The sequence below is a fragment of the Entelurus aequoreus genome, linkage group LG12, assembly GCF_033978785.1.
Source record: "Entelurus aequoreus isolate RoL-2023_Sb linkage group LG12, RoL_Eaeq_v1.1, whole genome shotgun sequence".
Classification (NCBI taxonomy): domain Eukaryota; kingdom Metazoa; phylum Chordata; class Actinopteri; order Syngnathiformes; family Syngnathidae; genus Entelurus; species Entelurus aequoreus.
The window spans coordinates 4,893,787-4,912,649 of record NC_084742.1 but is presented as its reverse complement, the minus strand read 5'-3'; the positions used below and the strand labels follow the sequence as shown (position 1 = coordinate 4,912,649).

At 37.0% G+C, this 18,863-nt stretch overlaps 2 protein-coding genes across 3 annotated transcripts in view; one reads left to right on the top strand and one right to left on the bottom strand.

Annotated features, from left to right (window-relative positions):
• Positions 1-3,339, bottom strand: part of LOC133661355 (DENN domain-containing protein 2A-like) — a 47,981-nt gene extending 44,642 nt beyond the window's left edge. For both annotated transcript variants that reach the window (XM_062064511.1, XM_062064512.1), the window contains exon 1: positions 3,203-3,339. The gene's annotated coding sequence lies outside the window, so the exon portion shown is untranslated. The remainder of the gene's footprint in view (positions 1-3,202) is intronic.
• LOC133662562 (sugar phosphate exchanger 3-like) overlaps positions 1-18,863 on the top strand; it is an 86,125-nt gene that overhangs the window by 66,419 nt on the left and 843 nt on the right. The window contains 11 exon segments of the mRNA XM_062066677.1: positions 3,702-3,824; positions 5,458-5,665; positions 7,336-7,450; positions 7,533-7,625; positions 13,056-13,139; positions 16,476-16,589; positions 16,591-16,622; positions 16,878-16,908; positions 16,910-16,975; positions 17,045-17,104; positions 17,106-17,130. Of these exon segments, the coding sequence (XP_061922661.1) occupies positions 5,589-5,665; positions 7,336-7,450; positions 7,533-7,625; positions 13,056-13,139; positions 16,476-16,589; positions 16,591-16,622; positions 16,878-16,908; positions 16,910-16,975; positions 17,045-17,104; positions 17,106-17,130 (697 nt within the window). The 5' untranslated portion in view covers positions 3,702-3,824; positions 5,458-5,588.

Below are 18,863 nucleotides of genomic sequence, written 5' to 3'. Positions count from 1 at the left end.
TGAAAATGAGTAAAATTAACTGTTAAAGGTTAGTGCTATTAGTGGAGCAGCAACACGCACAATCATGTGTGCTTACGGACTGTATCCCTTGCAGACTGTATTGATATATATTGATATATAATGTAGGAACCAGAATATTAACAACAGGAAGAAACAACACTTTTGTGTGAATGAGTGTGAATGGGGGAGGGAGGTTTTTTGGCTTGGTGCACTAATTGTAAGTGTATCTTGTGTTTTTTATGTTGATTTAATTTAAAAAAAACAAAAAAAAACGATACCGATCATTTTAAAAAACGATACCGATAATTTCCGATATTACATTTTAAAGCATTTATCGGACATCTCTAGTAATTTCCTCCATTATTTCCATTAATGCCATCGATGTTGAGATGTTAGCTCTCCATCCGTATTGGTTGTCCGTGAGCATTCCACTTTTATTGATGACTTTGTCCAATCTGTTGTTGAATTTTATATTTGCTAGAATAATTACGTATGTATTATCACACAGCTCTTATGCTTAAGGGTCGTTGCTATAGTTATTATCAATTGTGCTGAAGTTGTACTTTTCTATCTGTGCAAAGGGACAGCTGGCAATCCAAAAGCTTGCGAGTCGTCTCGTATCAGTGTTGTGTCCAGACTCGGCCGGCTGACTGCCAAGGCAGAACATCGAGTACCGTGACGCAGACAAAGCAGAGACCGGGCGATATCACGAGTGTCAGCACATTTGCATTTCATTAATAGTTATATATTGTGTCGAACTGGGGCTGCTGAGATTACCCCCTCCCCTCAGCGGCAGCCTCAGTGATGTAACCAGGGACCTCCCAAATAAATAGAGGAGCACGTGGACAGGATTTTACAGCGTAGTTTGGATCTGTAACTAGAGTACAGCCCAATAACGTCTCTCCTCATTGAGCAAAATGTAGCTCTGTCTCTGCATGATTCCTTGCTTCTTGTCTGTTTAATAGATGTCATCAGTGTTTGAACCTGACAATATTTATGATTTTTGAAAATTGTGGAAGTAATAAAACAGGTCTATAGTTTGTATACGTATTTCTTATACGGTACTAGGGATGATACTCGAAACCGGTTTTCCCGGTTGTTCGATAAGAAAAGAACCGAGTCCTCGGACTCGAATCCCTTTTTAAAAACCGGTACCCGTTATTGAGACCACTATAGTAAAGAAAAATAGTTGGTTCTATATTCGAATCCCTCGGAACGAATCCCGTCCCGACCAGAAATGCTCCGTGTGACATCACAAGAAATCAGTCACGTAGCTCGGTCATTAAGCGCAGATAGCGAAAGCAGGAAAAAAATGGACGGGAAAAAGTGCTCCAAGGTGTAATAAAGTTCAAAACAAAAGGTATAATCCAATGAATAACTTTACTGGGAGATTTGAGCAGACTACAAACACATGACGAACACTTTTACGACCAACCGGAAACATAGCAACGCACCTCCTTTACGGCAGCTGTCGCAACGTTCTTATAGCAACCGCAGCACATAAATATATGACATGATCTCCCTTTTTCAACTTTTGTTTTTCTTTCCTTGTAAACAAAACAAAATCACACTGTATATGTGTTGTCTGTCTAATTATAAATAATGCAGACGAGGCGTGTTGGCTGAGTTCTTGACGTTTACTTTCACGGGTGACGACATGCAACACTTTTCGGGCTACCGCGCATGCTCGTCACTCCCGTTGCATGATGGGTAGTGTAGTTGTTATATTCCCTAGCTCATAACATCTTTCCCCCTATAAAGAAATAATGTTAACTCAATAAAGTGTATTTCTTTTTTTAGCTTTAACATTTCATTTTTTAGCATTGTAACCACATTTGCAAACAACTTTTCTCTTCATAGAATTTTCTTTCAATAAAGAAATAAAGTGCAAAAATGTCAAAGCATCATAACAAACAGTTATGCCAAATAGCAGCAGAAGTGCACTTTTTAGAGAGCTGTATTATTTTCAGTTTTGTGCCCAAGGGACTGATATTATTTAACACTATATTATTATGTATACACCTATAGTGATCACAGAGACAGGTTGTTTTTGTGTTACTGTATATATTTGTTTTTCTGAAAAATCCCACTTAATATACTTTGGGTAACAACAGTCAATATTTTTTTTATTTTTTTTTTTAGGGGGGCAACAGTCAATATTTATTTATTTTTTAGATTAAATTGTTTTCTTATATAATAAAAGTGAGCTTTTGTTCAACCAAATATTGTGTTTTTTTTTCCATATACAACAACCTATCTGGACTCGATAAGAGAATCGATAAGGAATCGGTTCGATAAGAGGATTCGATAATAGGATTCGATAATAGGCTCGAACTCGATAATTTCTTATCAAACGTCATCCCTATACGGTACATTTTAACAACTTTTGCTATGTTTGAAATGATAAGTTCCTAATGTTAAATGGGATTTTTCAGGTGAATCTGGAGGATAGCTTCATAGGAAATTCATAGAAATATGATTTTTTTTTTCAATTTTTATCAATCAAAAACTACATAGATTTTGGCAGAAATCTACCATCATTTTTGAAAAATATTTTAATTAGGTTTTAAAAGTGTCACTAACATTTAAAGGGGACAAGCACTGAGGCTAACCAAAAACATAAGTAAATAGCATTTTTGCCTAATTACACAAAGACATGATCTTTCACGTGAGTCTCCTGAACTCCCACTGGCTTAACGTGATTGTCTTTTTTTGGCAACAGTGGGAAAATTCATCCGGAGAGGCCTATGAACCCCGGCATCATCTTCTCATCGGCTTTGAAAAATAAACACATAGTTGGACCGCGGCCCAATGCATCAAACAGTTTTGTTTTACTAAATAAACCAGTGGAACTGGGAGCTTATCAATTGCATGGTAAGGCATAATCCTGAATGGATGCAAGTGCACCACAAGGCAATTTTTTTTTTACCAAGATCTAGAATTGTATTATCTGTTGTTTAAAAAAAAAACACGAATGGATTGTTAAACAGTAGTAATACAACTTTATACCGTTCTTTTACTCCTTTTATATTTTTAAAAGTTCCTATTTCAATATGACGACGTGTTTTCCAGCTCCAAAGGTGCACCTATGTCAGTGTCAACACAGGAGAGCAACTCATATTTGTAACATCCCAGCAAGTTCAAAGGCATGCACTTTCCAACACCAAGTACATTTAAATCAAAGCTGCTATTGGTCACTTACCCCTTGCTGGTGCGCACTCTCCATGTTTTTCTGTGTGAAAGAGGGCTAGCATTAAATTAATTCATCCTGAGTTTATGAAGAGGATGTTTCTATCCTGATCCTTGTTTTTTCATTGTAACTGCTGCTCCCGCCTTCTAATACTTTCATTCACTACACATACCAGTAGTCCCCCCCCTCCCCCCTCCTCTCTCTCTCTCTCTCTCTCTCTCTCTCTCTCTCTCTCTCTCTCTCTCTCTCTCTCTCGTCTCTCTTTCTCCCTTTCTCTGTGTCACGTTAATATAATTAATATAATTGTATTATGTTATTATTAATTATTATTAATTAATTAATTAATTAATTATTTAATTAAGTTAATACAATATAATTCATTAATATTAAAAAAAAAAAAGCGCTCATTATTGTATTTTTTAAAAAAACGCACAGAACACTACAGTAACAGTATTGCAGTAAAAGTAGAGCTGTCGTTTTTTTGCTTTGTAATTCCACTCCTGGACTGTAGGTGGCAGAAGCGCCCAATCCCCAAATAGCCGCGCAGTGACGTCACGGATGAGGCAGCACTCGGTAAACAGATGTTTGTCGCCAAGAAGACTCCTAGCTTATAAACTCTTACTCGACCAGGAAGGTGAGTGCTCTATTTTTTCCCTGAAAAATTTAAATGTAAAAACGGTTTTGTTTATTTCCTCTAATGCCGGTTGTTGGTGTGTTTTTCGACAAATGATGGCGGTGTAAATAGATGCTCTGTCACTACCAATGAAGCCTCGGTTTTTTTGCGGTGGGACTTTTTTTTTAAAAAAATTTATACCATAACTTGATGTTATAGACGTGTAAATAAGTACACTAAAAACACCCAAATACTGAAATAAATATGAACTTGAGCTTAAACGAGTTCCTATTCAGACAAAGTGAAATAAAAACGAGTTTAGTCGCTAGTTATTTGCGGGTGCTGCATTCAATGGCTGCATGGCAACATGTATGTTCGGTTTTTGTTTGTTTTTTAAAGCTCAATATATTGTTTTCCTTTTGCGAAGACACAGATAACCGCACAGATAAGATAAAGAAAATGAGGAAGAACTCACAATAATATAGATATAACTCACTGCATATACTGTATAGTTTTCTGTGAGTGCTGCGTTCAATGGCTAAATTGCAAAGTTTAACTACAGTTTGCGGATCCCTGTAAAAAATAAGCACGTTTTATTACTTTCACTTTTAGTAGACACTATAAAACAGTGACACACATGGCAGCACAGAGAAGACCATGGAACGGAGGAAGAACTCACAATTTTTTACATATAACTCACTGTAGCATATACTGTATAGTTATTTGTGAGTGCTGCGTTCAATGGCTGAATTGCAATTTTGGAATTTAACTGTGTTTGCAGATCCCTGTATGAAAAAAATAAGCACGTTTTATTACTTTCGCTTATAGTAGACACTACTAGACAGTGACACATGGCAGCAAAGAGAAGACAATGGAAAGGAGCAAGTACCCACAATAATGTAGATATAACTCACTGTAGCATATACTGTATAGTTATTTTTGTGAGTGCTGCGTTCAATGGCTGAATTGCAGTTTTGGAATTTAACTGTGTTTGCTTAGTTTCCTTTGAAAATCGGACATATAAGCATGTTTTATTACTTTCGACGCACTTTTAGTAGACACTATGTGTGAATCTTTGAGCACCCAATGATTCGATCCAATTTTGATTCCTGGGGTGACAATTCAATTCAAATGTATGTAATATTTGGTACTGTATAATATTTATAATTGAACTTTTTAAATACAGGTTACAAAAGCTATTTCTATTTGCATAGAGATTTATTTTTAAAAATAGATTCTGGAAAAATGAAAAAAGTGTTACTTTTTTTTTATATTTAATTGATATTTTAAAATTATGAATAGATTTAGAATCAGGATGAATGACAATCACGATTCGGATGTAGATTGATTTGTCTGTGCACCCTTACTACTAGACGCAGATGGCAGCACAGAGAAGACAAAGAAAAGGAGGAAGAACTTACAGTAATATAGATATAATTCACTGTGTATCTGTAAGTGCTGCGTTCAATGGCAATGTTAGAATTTGACTAGTTGCTTAGTTTCCCTTTACAAATAGAACATATAAGCACAATTTATTACTTTCGCTTTCAAGAGACACAAATAACAGCGCAAAGAACGCACACACAATAAAAACATATTTACGACTCCATGAATAGCAACATCAAAGTTTTAACCCTGACTTCCTTCTTTTCAGGCACTTTATTTGCAACCCGTGATGTGTTTGTACCGCCAGGCGTTAGCGGGAGTCTTTAGCTGAGCTCCCTTCCTGTCCTTTCCGCTATTGCTCTCCTCCTCATCCTCCTCATCCCTCCGGTCGTCCCTGTGATGCCTCCCTCGTGCTGTGGCTTCCTGTCACAGTACACCCATCATCACCTGGTCGCCTTCCTCCTCACCTTCTTTAGGTAATTTGTGCTGCCCTTTTCCCCCCCAAACTTGTTGTGCATGCGTGCGTGCGTGTTTTCATGCACTGGAAAAGGAAATATGGCTCCAGAGTGAGTGTAGTGTAGGGACAAACTGAATGGATGAAAGCTATCTACTTGGGTCAAAGGTTGGTGGAGCAACACAGGGCGGACGTTGTCAGGATAGTGTGAAGTGTGTGTGTGCGAGTGTGTGTGTGTTATTTCCAATGGCAGTGGAAACTTGCATCATGTGAAACTAAAGGCTTTACCATTGTAAATGCATACATTCATTTTCTATTCATATTTTTAAATCATGATCCACCTTTTTATTGGTTTTAGACCAGAGGTGCCCAAACTTTTTCCATTGAGGGCCACAGACCGATAAATCAAAGGATGCGGGGGCCATTTTGGTAGTTTTCACCTTCAAAACCAGTAAAAATTGGTTTTTTTCAAAGAACTACTGTAGAAAATGCAATTTTGGTAGACATTTCGTGTGAATGCTGAAGATCCGAAGTTGAACTGAAATGCTAACTGGCCAGACAGCGTCAAGTAACAAAAAATTTGAGCAAAATGAGCTAAAACAAAAAAAAAAGCTAGCATACCAACAGTGCTATGCTAATATGCTAAAAAAAAGCATGCTTACAATTAGCATTTGGTGAAAAAACAAAATATACTACACTGAAGTGTATGCCTGATAAAGTTGCTAAAAAGGTTTGCATGCTAACTGTAACATGCGTCAAGTTTCAAAATATATATACCGTATTTTTCGGAGTATTAGTCGCTCCGGAGTATAAATCGCACCAACCGAAAATGCATAATAAAGAAGGAAAAAAACATATATAAGTCGCACTGGAGTATAAGTCGCATTTTTGGGGGAAATTTATTTGATAAAACCCAACACCAAGAATAGACATTTGAAAGGCAATTTAAAATAAATAAAGAATAGTGAACAACAGACTGAATAAGTGTACGTTATATGAGGCATAAATAACCAACTGAGAACGTGCCTGGTATGTTAACGTAACATATTATGGTAAGAGTCATTCAAATAACTATAACATATAGAACATGCTATACATTTACCAAACAATCTGTCACTCCTAATCGCTAAATCCCATAAAATCTTATACGTCTAGTCTCTTACGTGAATGAGATCAATAATATTATTTGATATTTTACGGTAATGTGTTAATAATTTCACACATAAGTCGCTCCTGAGTGTAAGTCGCACCCTCGGCCAAACTATGAAAAAAACTGCGACTTATAGTCCGAAAAATATGGTACTCTGAGGTGTGTACCTGGAAAATGTGTTTACAATGCTAGTATGCCAATGATAGCATCCATCAAGTACCAAAATATGTATATACCTACAACATTAGCTTTAAAAAAGCTAGCATACTAACGTTAGCATGCTAAAAGGTATCGTTCGTCAAGTAACAAAATATTTGAGGCTGCATACCTGCAAAATTAGCAAAAAACATCTAGCATGCTAATAATAGAGTGCCAACGATTGTGCCGCGGGCCGTTAAGAAATTAGCTACGGGCCACAAATGGCCCCGGGTGGCACCCCTATTTTAGGCTATTTATTTGTATGTAATGACAATAAATTAGAACAACAATTAACAAGGCTGCTGAGCAGAAAATCATTGTCCTCCCTTTTTTGTCTTCCCCAGTTATGTGTTCCTGCATGCATCCAGGAAGACGTTCAGCAATGTAAAAGTGAGCATCTCCGCCCAGTGGACGCCTTCTACTCAGAATGCCAGCTCTCCCGCTTTCTCTCCTAGCGAGGTACTGTACATCGTGACAGGATGCTGGGAAATGTTTGCTCTTAAACACATGTCATAACATGCAAACCCCCTTTTGGTCTCAGACATGGGAGAGCAATTGCCTGTTTGAGACTGAAGAGCAGGCCACTCTCTTCCTTGGAGCGCTGGACTCCATTTTTCTCTTTTCCTACGCTGTGGTGAGTCATGTTAGCAGTTGTGTCTGTAAAAATATGAATAAATTAGGGCTGTCAGGTGATACATGTTTTTATTCAAATTAATCACACTCTTGAACTGTGATTAATCACGGTTTATTATTTGCTTGCATAAGTCAAATTTGCTTTACAAAGTACCCCGATATTTGGATACAAATGCAATTTAGTAGTCAGAATGTCATAAAGGAATGTTTTTAAAATGTTTTACTGAACTGCAAGTCATTTGTTTGCTAAAAACTTGGTCACAATAAGTATAATAATAATTAAGTGCACATTTTGAAAGTATTTGCAATAATATTGCAAACAAAGATCGGTTACTAACCAATAATGTAGTAAACGCATTCTTAAACAACGCAACCTAGTGCACCCTTTAAATCTGCATTTCCTCTTCTTTTGTTTAACCAGTTGTTAAAACAAACAAGGTTAGATGACAATGCGACCCCAGCTCGTTGCGATTACTTACAGATGTCCAACGTTTTCCAGTTAGCAAAATAAATTCAGCATGAACCAGTAGTTGCAACTTGATGCTCTTGTTTGTGTTGAACAGTTAGTTTATCCCTGCTGTAATTGTGCCTCTTAAAGGTATTATACGACAGATCAGCTGTGGTGATATGGTCTTCTTGCAGGACTTGGTCTTCACAGATGTTTAGGTGTCCTGCATGCGGTGGCTGACCATTTAGCAAAGGCATATGTTTAACTTAACTGTGTTACTTTTGTTGATAACATTGTTGCAGGTAAACTCTGCCAGTGTAGCATTTTCCTCTGCTTGTAGTCGATGTAGCATTCATGCTTTCGGCGCCATCCTCGAGTACGTGTTTCCCTATAAGATGGTATTTTAAAATAGATTTTCGCCGATGATAAGAACGTTTGTTGCTGCAATACCAACAAGTTGCCTCAGTTTTATCTAATGTTCTGTTTTTAAGCGAAATCGGTCGCCTCTCATTGTAATCACAGACTGTGTAACATTAAGCTTTAATCCGAATGTGATTAATCTTTATTCATATGATCCTTTTTTTAAATTAATCACGTGCGTTAACGCGTTGCTCGAATAAATATAACATGGCTTCTTATAAAAACATTTTTCCTGCTCATACCTAGGAATGTAACTATATGGAAATGTTATATCACGGTTATCATTATTATCGTGCTACTGTTGAATGTGCTCAAATTATACAACTTATACACACTAAAATTTTTGACCAAGTAATTATTATTTTTTTATTAAATAAAATAAATAGACACCCTGTTAGAAAAGCCACCATGTTGCATGTTTTGTGTTTCATATGCTTCATTATAGTCTTGGTATTTTCTCTGTTTTAATGGCTAAGCTTTTATTGTTTTAAATATTGGTTTGTACCGTAGCACCTTTAAGATCTATTAAAATGAAAAGTGCGTAACAAATAAAAACTCTTGTTATTTATTATGTCTGGCGGGCATTGTGGCGTCCTACTCTGTTCAGCGGTCCTTGAACGCACCGTAAAAACACCTGTGTCTCGAGTATAAAAAAAAGGACTCTGTTCTAAAAGAGCACAGCTTGTAGGTCCATTGTGCACTATTGAATATCTTAGTTGCTCAGACAGTATTGTGTTTGTTTAAGTTTAGATTGGGGTATGTCGTTTCCTAATGTTTTCATGTTAGCATTTAAGCTAGCAAGCTGTGATTTATTTATCAAATCGCAGTTATCATTCACGGTTTTTCAATCATTTTAATTTAAAACTGTCAAAATGAGCGTCTGGAGTTTTACCGCGGTTATCATTAATGCCGTTTATTGTTGCATCCCTCGTCATGTCACAAGTAGGGCTGCAACTAACGATTAATTTGATAATCGATTAATCTGACGATTATTATAAATGATAAATGGGTTATACTTGTATAGCGCTTTTCTACCTTCAAGGTACTCAAAGCGCTTTGACACTATTTCCACATTCACCCATTCACACACACATTCACACACTGATGGAGGGAGCTGCCATGCAAGGCGCTACCAGCACCCATCAGGAGCAAGGGTGAAGTGTCTTGCCCAAGGACACAACAGACGTGACTAGGATGGTAGAAGGTGGGGATTGAACCCCAGTAACCAGCAACCCTCCGATTGCTGGCACGGCCACTCTACCAACTTCGCCACGCCGCTTAATCGATTAATCAATTAATAATCGGATAAAAGAGACAAACTACATTTCTATCCTATCCAGTATTTTATTGAGAAAAAAAACAGCATACTGGCACCATACTTATTTTGATTATTGTTTCTCAGCTGTTTGTAAATGTTGCAGTTTATAAATAAAGGTTTATTAAAAAAAAAAATATATATATATATATATATTTTTTTTTAAATTAAAAAAAACAAACAAAAACTCTGCGCTTGCGCATAGCGTAGATCCAACGAATCGATGACTAAATTAATCGGCAACTATTTTAATTATCGATTAGTTGTTGCAGCCCTAGTCACAAGGTTGTACGGGCACTTGTTGCTTGGCAAAATTTTGTAAAATTGACATTTCTGTTAAAACTTGGTTATACTTTATAACTTATAATCCTAATAATTCACGTAATGACTAGAGATGTCCGATAATGACTTTTTTCCGATATTCCGATATTGTCCAACTCTTAATTACCGATTCCGATATCAACCGATGTATACAGTTGTGGAATGAACACATTATTATGCCTAATTTTGTTGTGATGCCCCACTGGATGCATTAAACAATGTAACAAGGTTTTCCCAAAATAAATCAACTCAAGTTATGGAAAAAAATGCCAACATGGCACTGCCATATTTATTATTGAAGTCACAAAGTGCATTATTTTTTTTAACATGCCTCAAAACAGCAGCTTGGAATTTGGGACATGCTCTCCCTGAGAGAGCATGAGGAGGTTGAGGTGGGCGGGGTTGAGGTGGGGGGTCGGGGGTAGCGGGGGGTGTATATTGTAGCGTCCCGGAAGAGTTAGGGTTGCAAGGGGTTCTGGGTATTTGTTCTGTTTATGTTTCGGTGCGAAATGTGTTTGTCATTGTTGTTTGGTGTGGGTTCACAGTGTGGCGCATATTTGTAACAGTGTTAAAGTTGTTTATACTTCCACCCTCAGTGTGACCTGTATGGCTGTTGACCAAGTTTGCCTTGCATTCACTTGTGTGTGTGAAAAGCCGTAGATATTATGTGATTGGGCCGGCACGCGAAGGCAGTGCCTTTAAGGTTTATTGGCGCTCTGTACTTCTCCCTACGTCCGTGTACCACTCCGTACAGCGGCGTTTTAAAAAGTCATAAATTTTACTTTTTGAAACGTATACCGATAATTTACAATATTACATTTTAAAGCATTTATCGGCCGATAATATCGGCAGTCCGATATTATCGGACATCTCTAGTAATGAACATATTGGCGCCGATCAGGGAAAGCGCTGCACTTTTTTTTTTTACATTTTGCCCATCATTTACAATCCTTATGTGAGACTAGAACAAAACCTTTCCTTTTCTGTGGTTTTAAATAATGAACATTGCTTTTAAGTGGTGTCTAACAATGCAGCTAAACATTTTTTATAAGTATGTATACAATGTAGTAACAGGCTCATTCATAATAACATGTAATATTTACAGTATTTTGGTCACGTTAAACATTACTGCAACTTCACTCCTGGGTCACAGCAACGGTTTGTTGCTATGCGCTCTGTGAAATCAATGCCAACAGCGACATAGGGAGCACTTTCTGTGTTTTCTACCACTAATGGCATACTTCGTGAGCGCATTGGCGTGTTATCATGTGGCACCATTGCTAATCATGGGACATGGACCAAATTTCAAAGGTCAAATCAACGTCACAACCTGACATTGATCAAACATCGTCAAAAAGCATGTTATTTCAACCTTGTATTTGTGTTGTAGAATATTGGTTGGGATATGACCAAAAGTCAATGGTCAAATCAACGTCAGAACACAACATTGATTAAACGTCGTCAAAAAGCATGTTGTCAGGACCTTATTCAACAAGTTCTCAATGTGGTTCTAATGTCTTGTGCCTTCTGGCCTAGCGTGTCACTCCCACTGATCAATGATCACTTCCTGTATTGCTATTGCTCAGTTATCAGGGAGTGATAAAATTAAAGAAAACATGTTATTGGGCGCATTTTTTATTGCTATATAGTGCATGTCCTTGTACTTTATTTTATGGTAGGTTGCAGCCAACGCTATTAGCAGCCAAGCTAGTGTTGCGTTTGACCAGATGTTCCTCCAAGTGGGATGTAAAACGCTGGTCAGTCCCAAGTTCCGTAGATGACATATAACTGAACTCAAAGGTACCACCAAGCACAGAATAGGTATTTTGTAATTTATTGTCAAATATTTGAGAATAGAGACCAGCCTCGAACAACACATACAAATGCGTAGCCCAAGTTGATCTGGCATTCCAAAGGAAAAAGCAACTCTTTTCACACAAAGAAAGCCCCCATCTCCCCCCCCCTCCTCTCAACACTGATAAGAAGAGAGACTTGGGGGTTGTGTTCACATTCCTGATGGTTTACGACCCTGTCTAAACAGGCAATCTGAAGACAAAGAGAAACTGGTATACAGAGTATACATGGAAAAATATGAGCTGATTCAAACATGATTATGAATGAAAAAAAATAACTCTTAAACATATGCATTATCCACACTTGCTAGTAGCTAGTAGCTGGCTACTTGTATGGGTCCAAGGAGCAGTGTGATCAAAGCGATGTGTCACGACAGCAGAAAAGTAGTTCCTCTGTGTTAGCGCTTAGAATTACAAGCATGGTCAATATGCCAGCTTTGTTTGCGTTTTGAAATATTTCTTTGAGGCGCTATGTAGGCACAATAGATGCATCTCATATACCCGCATTGTTAGCCTCCTCGTACTAGCAGTCTTTCATTATTTAGAATGTACATAAACGGGAAAGACGTGTGTTCTTGTCTCACATAAGAACTGTGGATGATGGATAAAATTAGAAAGAATAAAAGTGCAGTTCCCCTTTACGGTAATGGCAATCACTGAATAAGAAATAGATCATATTTTTGTAATCTACCAGTTGTTTTAAAAAAATGGCCAACATAACCCTGCCTTCGTCACCTGGAGTGTTTGCACATTTGCATTTTTTTTAATTGCTCATAGTTCATTGTGGCAAGTTAATTGCTTTACTCCCTCCCAGTACTCTCCAACCTCAGTGATATTGTGTGGAGTAGCACATCAATATTTGTATGGTACATGCTTTTTTTAATGCAGTTTTGCAACTTTTGTACTCACATTTTGCATCCAAACCTTCACACTGGCCGTATGTTTTTCTCCCCATATTTTTGTATGGAGTGCTCAAACACCCCGGGTGACAAACCGTGTAACAATTTTTCAGGTGATTAATTAAATGATTAGACACATTTCCTCGATTTCAACTACGTGGTCTCTTCCTTGCAGGGTTTGTATCTCAGCGGCGTGATTGGCGACAGAGTCAACCTGCGCTACGTGCTCTGTTGCGGCCTGTGCGGCTCCGCTGCCGTGGTGAGTGGTCACATTCTGTACATTGCACTCTTATGGCCACACTTTTATTAGCCTCACGCTGTAAATCCTTCAAGGTATCATTTTACTGCGCAGTATTTATACCTCGCCTTAGTCGGTGTTCATGTTTGTTTTCTGTGTCAATACTGGAACAGAATACAATCATCCCTTATTTATTGCTCTTCGGACATGACCGTAATATATAAAAAATGTCCACGTAGGAGGAAATATTAATTATAAATGGTAAAGTCACCTTTACACTCTTTTAATCCAATAAAGTTATGCTGCCTGAGGCTGAGCCAATCAATGGCCACTATACTGAACATCACGCGCTAAATGGTTTGACCTCATCTAGTGGCCAATACTTCTGTAGTATTGATCTTTTTACGTCATTTAGCCATTTTTGTGCTTGAAAAAACTTAACTTAGGGAAAAAATGTTGTTGAATATGCCAAAAAAATCTGCATTGTGGTAAAACCGCAATATTGGAAGCGTGGTGTGGCGGGGGACGACTCTACAGCATAATTGTTGTCAATAATGCCAGAGGAAAGAATTTCGATTTAAATACCAACACCCAAAAATACGTCAACACCTGCATTTTTCACTATCGTCCGTACCGAATACTACACAACACTTTTTCCTCGGCAAGTTGCATCAATTCTTTGAGTGTGAGCACTGAGTCAGCGCCGTAAAAGCTGCCTTTACAAAAAAAGTTAGCCAGTAATGACCATATATTTACTAATTTGTGGCACTAGGCATGTCACAAATGCGGATTTGGCTCTTCTGGTTCACTTTTGCTCCTAAACAAATTATAATTGAACCTTGGCAGTGCAGCATAACTGTAGGTGTAGCGTAACTCTGCTTCACAACACACCTCATACACGCCTGGTTCACCAGAGAATAAGATGTGGCAGAAATGATCTGTAATGCACTTTAGCGACTTTGACACTATATTTTGGGAGTGGAGGTTCACATTAGAAGTGAAAGAGGTGCATCTTGCGTCATGTATTTATTCGGTGGTCCGGCTGTGTGCATTATTATTGTAAGCAGAAAACCTCCATAACCGGGTTGCAACTCAAACTGTATCACTTCCTCAAGTGTTAAAGACACTCTTTCGTCATTTGGCAACTCTTTGAACACCACTGGTTGACTTATTTCACCATGAAGGGGAAAGTGTGGCCTGGGAACCTCCATTAAAAATAATCATAGTTTATCAAATACTTTTTTTTTTGGTATGAGACTCAATTATTTGTTGCGTACTGTTTGGTCATAAAGATGTCCATGATGATTTACGACTAACAAAGTCTGAGGAAAGTTGCTAAACAGGTGTGGGGAGAAAAGGTAATTGTAACTGCCCGAGGACTCGCCTGGCTTTAAAAGTAAATAACTATGAAATAAGTATTTATTATACAACACTTTGTTGTTTTCAAAATGTATTTGACTGATATATTTTATATTAGCAGTCTAAGTTACAGTGAGGCAAGAGAAACGGTCTTTAAATTTGAATATAGTTAAAAAACAAACTGTCCTTCAATCAAATGACCAGCAGAGGGGGTCTTTCATTTAACTGAAGATGACCCGCTTTTTTTTTTCAATTATATAAGGCAGTGGTCCCCAACCACCGGGCTGCGGCCCGGTACCGGTCCGTGGATCGATTGGTACCGGGCCACACAAGAAATAAAAAATAATAATAAAATAAATGTTTTTATTTGTATTAAATCAACATAAATAACACAAGATACATTTACAATTAGTGCACCAACCCAAAAAACCTCCCTCCCCCATTTACACTCATTCGCACAAAAGGGTTGTTTCTTTCTGTTATTAATATTTCTGGTTCCTACATTATATATCAATATATATCAATACAGTCTGCAAGGGATACAGTCCGTAAGTACCCATAGGGATGATACTCGAAACCGGTTTTCCCGGTTGTTCGATAAGAAAATAACCGAGTCCTCGGACTCGAATCCCTTTTTGAGAACCGGTACCCGTTATCGAGACCACTATAGTAAAGAAAAGAGTTGGTTCTTTATTCGAATCCCTCGGAACGAATCCCGTCCCGACCAGAAATGCTCCGTGTGACATCACAATAAATCAGTCACGTAGCTCAGTCATTAGGCGCAGATAGCGAAAGCAGGAAAACAATGGACGGGAAAAAGCGCTCCAAGGTGTAATAAAGTTCAAAACAAAAGGTATAATCCAATGAATAACTTTACTGAGAGATTTGAGCAGGGTACAAACACATGACGAACACTTTTACGACCCACCGGAAACATAGCAACCAGGCTAGCAACGCACCTCCTTTACGGCAGCTGGCGCAACGTTCTTAAAGCAACCGCAGCACATACATATATATACAACACATCTCCCTTTTTTAACTTTTGTTTTTCACACTGTAGATGTGTTGTCTGTCTAATTATAAATAATGCAGACGAGGCGTGTTGGCTGAGTTCTTGACGTTTACTTTCACGGGTGACGACATGCAACAACACTTTTCGGGGCTACCGCGCATGCTCGTCACTCCCGTTGCATGCTGGGTAGTGTAGTTGTTATATTCCTAGCTCATAACATCTTTCCCCCTATAAAGAAATAATGTTAACTCAATAAAGTGTATTTCTTTTTTTAGCTTTAACTTTTCATTTTTTAGCATTGTAACCACATTTGCAAACAACTTTTCTCTTCATAGAATTTTCTTTCTTTCTTTAAAGTGCAAAAATGTCAAAGCATCATAATAAACAGTTATGTCAAATAGCAGCAGAATTGCACTTTTTGGAGAGCTGTATTATTTCCAGTTTTGTGCCCAAGGGACTGATTTTATTTAACACTATATTATTATTTATACACCTATAGTGATCACAGAGACAGCTTGTTTTTGTGTTACTGTATATATTTGTTTTTCTGAAAAATCCCACTTAATATACTTTGGGTAACAGTCAATGTTTATCTATTTTATTTTATTTTTTTAGGGGGGTAACAGTCAATATTTATTTATTTATTTATTAGATTAAATTGTTTTCTTATATAATAAAAGTGAGCTTTTGTTAAACCAAATATTGTGTGTTTTTTTCCATATACAACAACCTATCTGGGCTCGATAAGAGAATCGATAAGGAATCGGTTTGATAAGAGGATTCGATAATAGACTCGAACTCGATAATTTCTTATCAAACATCATCCCTAAGTACGCATGATTGTATTTACCCCCCCACCCCCCCTGGTCCGTGGGACAAATTTCCAAGCGTTGACCGGTCCGCAGTTACAAAAAGGTTGGGGACCACTGATGTAAGGTATTGTTTTGTTCAATATGTAGACTATGGAATGTTGTTTCTCTGTGCAGGGTTTTTTGTTTGGCACGCTGACAGAGTGGCTCCACCTGTACAACATCTACCTCTACTGTAGCCTGTGGGTTCTCAATGGACTGCTGCAGTCCACCGTCTGGCCCTGTGTGGTCCGCTGTCATGGCTAACTGGTTCGGCAAGACGGGGTGTGTGTGTGTATGTATGTGTGTATATATATATACATATATATATATATATATATATGTGTATGTTTATATATAGTTATTTATGCGTTTTTATCGCAGTGTCACAGCCACACACTTTTCACAAAGACATCCATTCATCGCCACTGAACACAGATGCCATTGAGGATTTGCACCTGTAAATGTATTTGTTTATAAAAGGCGCTGTTAAATAGTGTTGAACATGTTGGACGACTCTTACGATGTGGCGTTGTCCAGGAGCGGCTTTGTGTTTGGCCTGTGGAGCGCCCTGTGCCTCGGTGGGCAACATCCTGGGCGCCTTCTTGGCATCCAGCATGCTCAAGTACGGCTACGAGGTGAGCCACGCAAGACGCCGTGTTTTTATAGCTGCAGATGAATGCTAACCGCATGTGCTCCTGTGCTAGTACACCTTCCTGGTGACCTCAGTGGTGCAGTTTGCTGGTGGTGTGGTGGTCTTCTTCGGCCCTGCTCACCTCTCCGAAAGAAGTTGGTAAGGCATATTGGGGGGGAAAAGGGCGTGGTTTATATCAAGGCAACAACTATACATGTTACCCTAGTAACAGGCACATTAATGATAACATGTATTATTTACGTATTATGCTTATTTTTAAGCATACGGCCGGCGCATTCATTTTACAGACTCATCACAATGTTCACTTTTTTCCTACAACAACCACACAGCTACTCATGGCAGACTTCATGAGAGACAACAAAGACAACTTTGGGACAGATTATGACCCAGAAACCATATATTTTTAGCCTGAATATACCTAGGATGGGCGACAAGTTTTAGAAACTGTGTGATAAGCAGATCCAGCAAGTAGCAGTATTGCTAAGTGCTTAACAAGAAAAAACAAACTACTTTATGAACTAAATAAAGCAATTACTTACTGTTCAGTGTCTGCTCTCACTGGGATGGAGTTTGATAGGATGTTTATATCTTACCGTTTTGCTAATTATATTTATATAATGTATAAAATAAAATATTGGATATCAAATATAATATAGAAAAAAATATAAATGTATATGTGTGTATGTATGTGTATATATATATATCCATCCATCCATTTTCTACAGCTTATTCCTTTCGGGGTCGCGGGGGGTGCTGGAGCCTATCTCAGCTACAATCGGGCGGAAGGCGGGGTACACCCTGGACAAGTCGCCATCTCATCACAGGGCCAACAGATGAACATATATATATATATATATATATATATATATATATATATATATATATATATATATATAATATATATATATATATAATATATATATATATATATATATATATATATAAAAATATATATATGTAATACATATATACATATCCATATATACATCCACATATTCTTTTATATATATATATATATATATATATATATATATATATATTGTATATATATATATATATATATATATAAGATATATAATATGTGGATGTATATATGGATATGAATTGTATTACATATAATATATATATATATATATATATATTATATTATATATATAAATATATATTAATATATATATATATATGTGTTGTGTGTATATATATGTATATAATATGTAATTGTTATATATGCATATATAATGTAGTATATACATATACTATGATAGTATGTAGTATACATAGGTTAGATGTATAGTATACAGTATGTTATTATATGTACCGTATATGTAAGTAACAGTATGTATGTATTAAGATATATATACTATATCTATACATATATATATATATATATCTATATATATATATATATGTATATCTATCCAGTACCTTACATTTCTATAAGTATGTTGTTACATATACAGTATATATGTATTATATATATATTTAGTATATGTATGTATAGTATTATATGTATATACATATAAGTATATATATATATATTTAGTATATAAAGTAAATACTACCATTACCCTCATCCTAACACATCCTACCACAAATCCTTACGAAAACCAAAAAAGTTTGCGCAAACGAGCATCATTTTTGTGTCTTTCTCGCCATCTCTGGGTATAAATTAAATGTCAAAGTTGACCAACTTCTCAGTTTATGGCCACAACCTTCTACTACACAATTGAGAGGTAGGATTTATCATCACTGCTCAGTATGTCAATAGCTGAATAAGCTAGTTAGCTAACTGTGATCACACTATAATAAGTCTGGTCTTCAGTTTGAAATTATTTCTATCTATGTAGTTCCTCTCTCTGTCCATTCGAGTA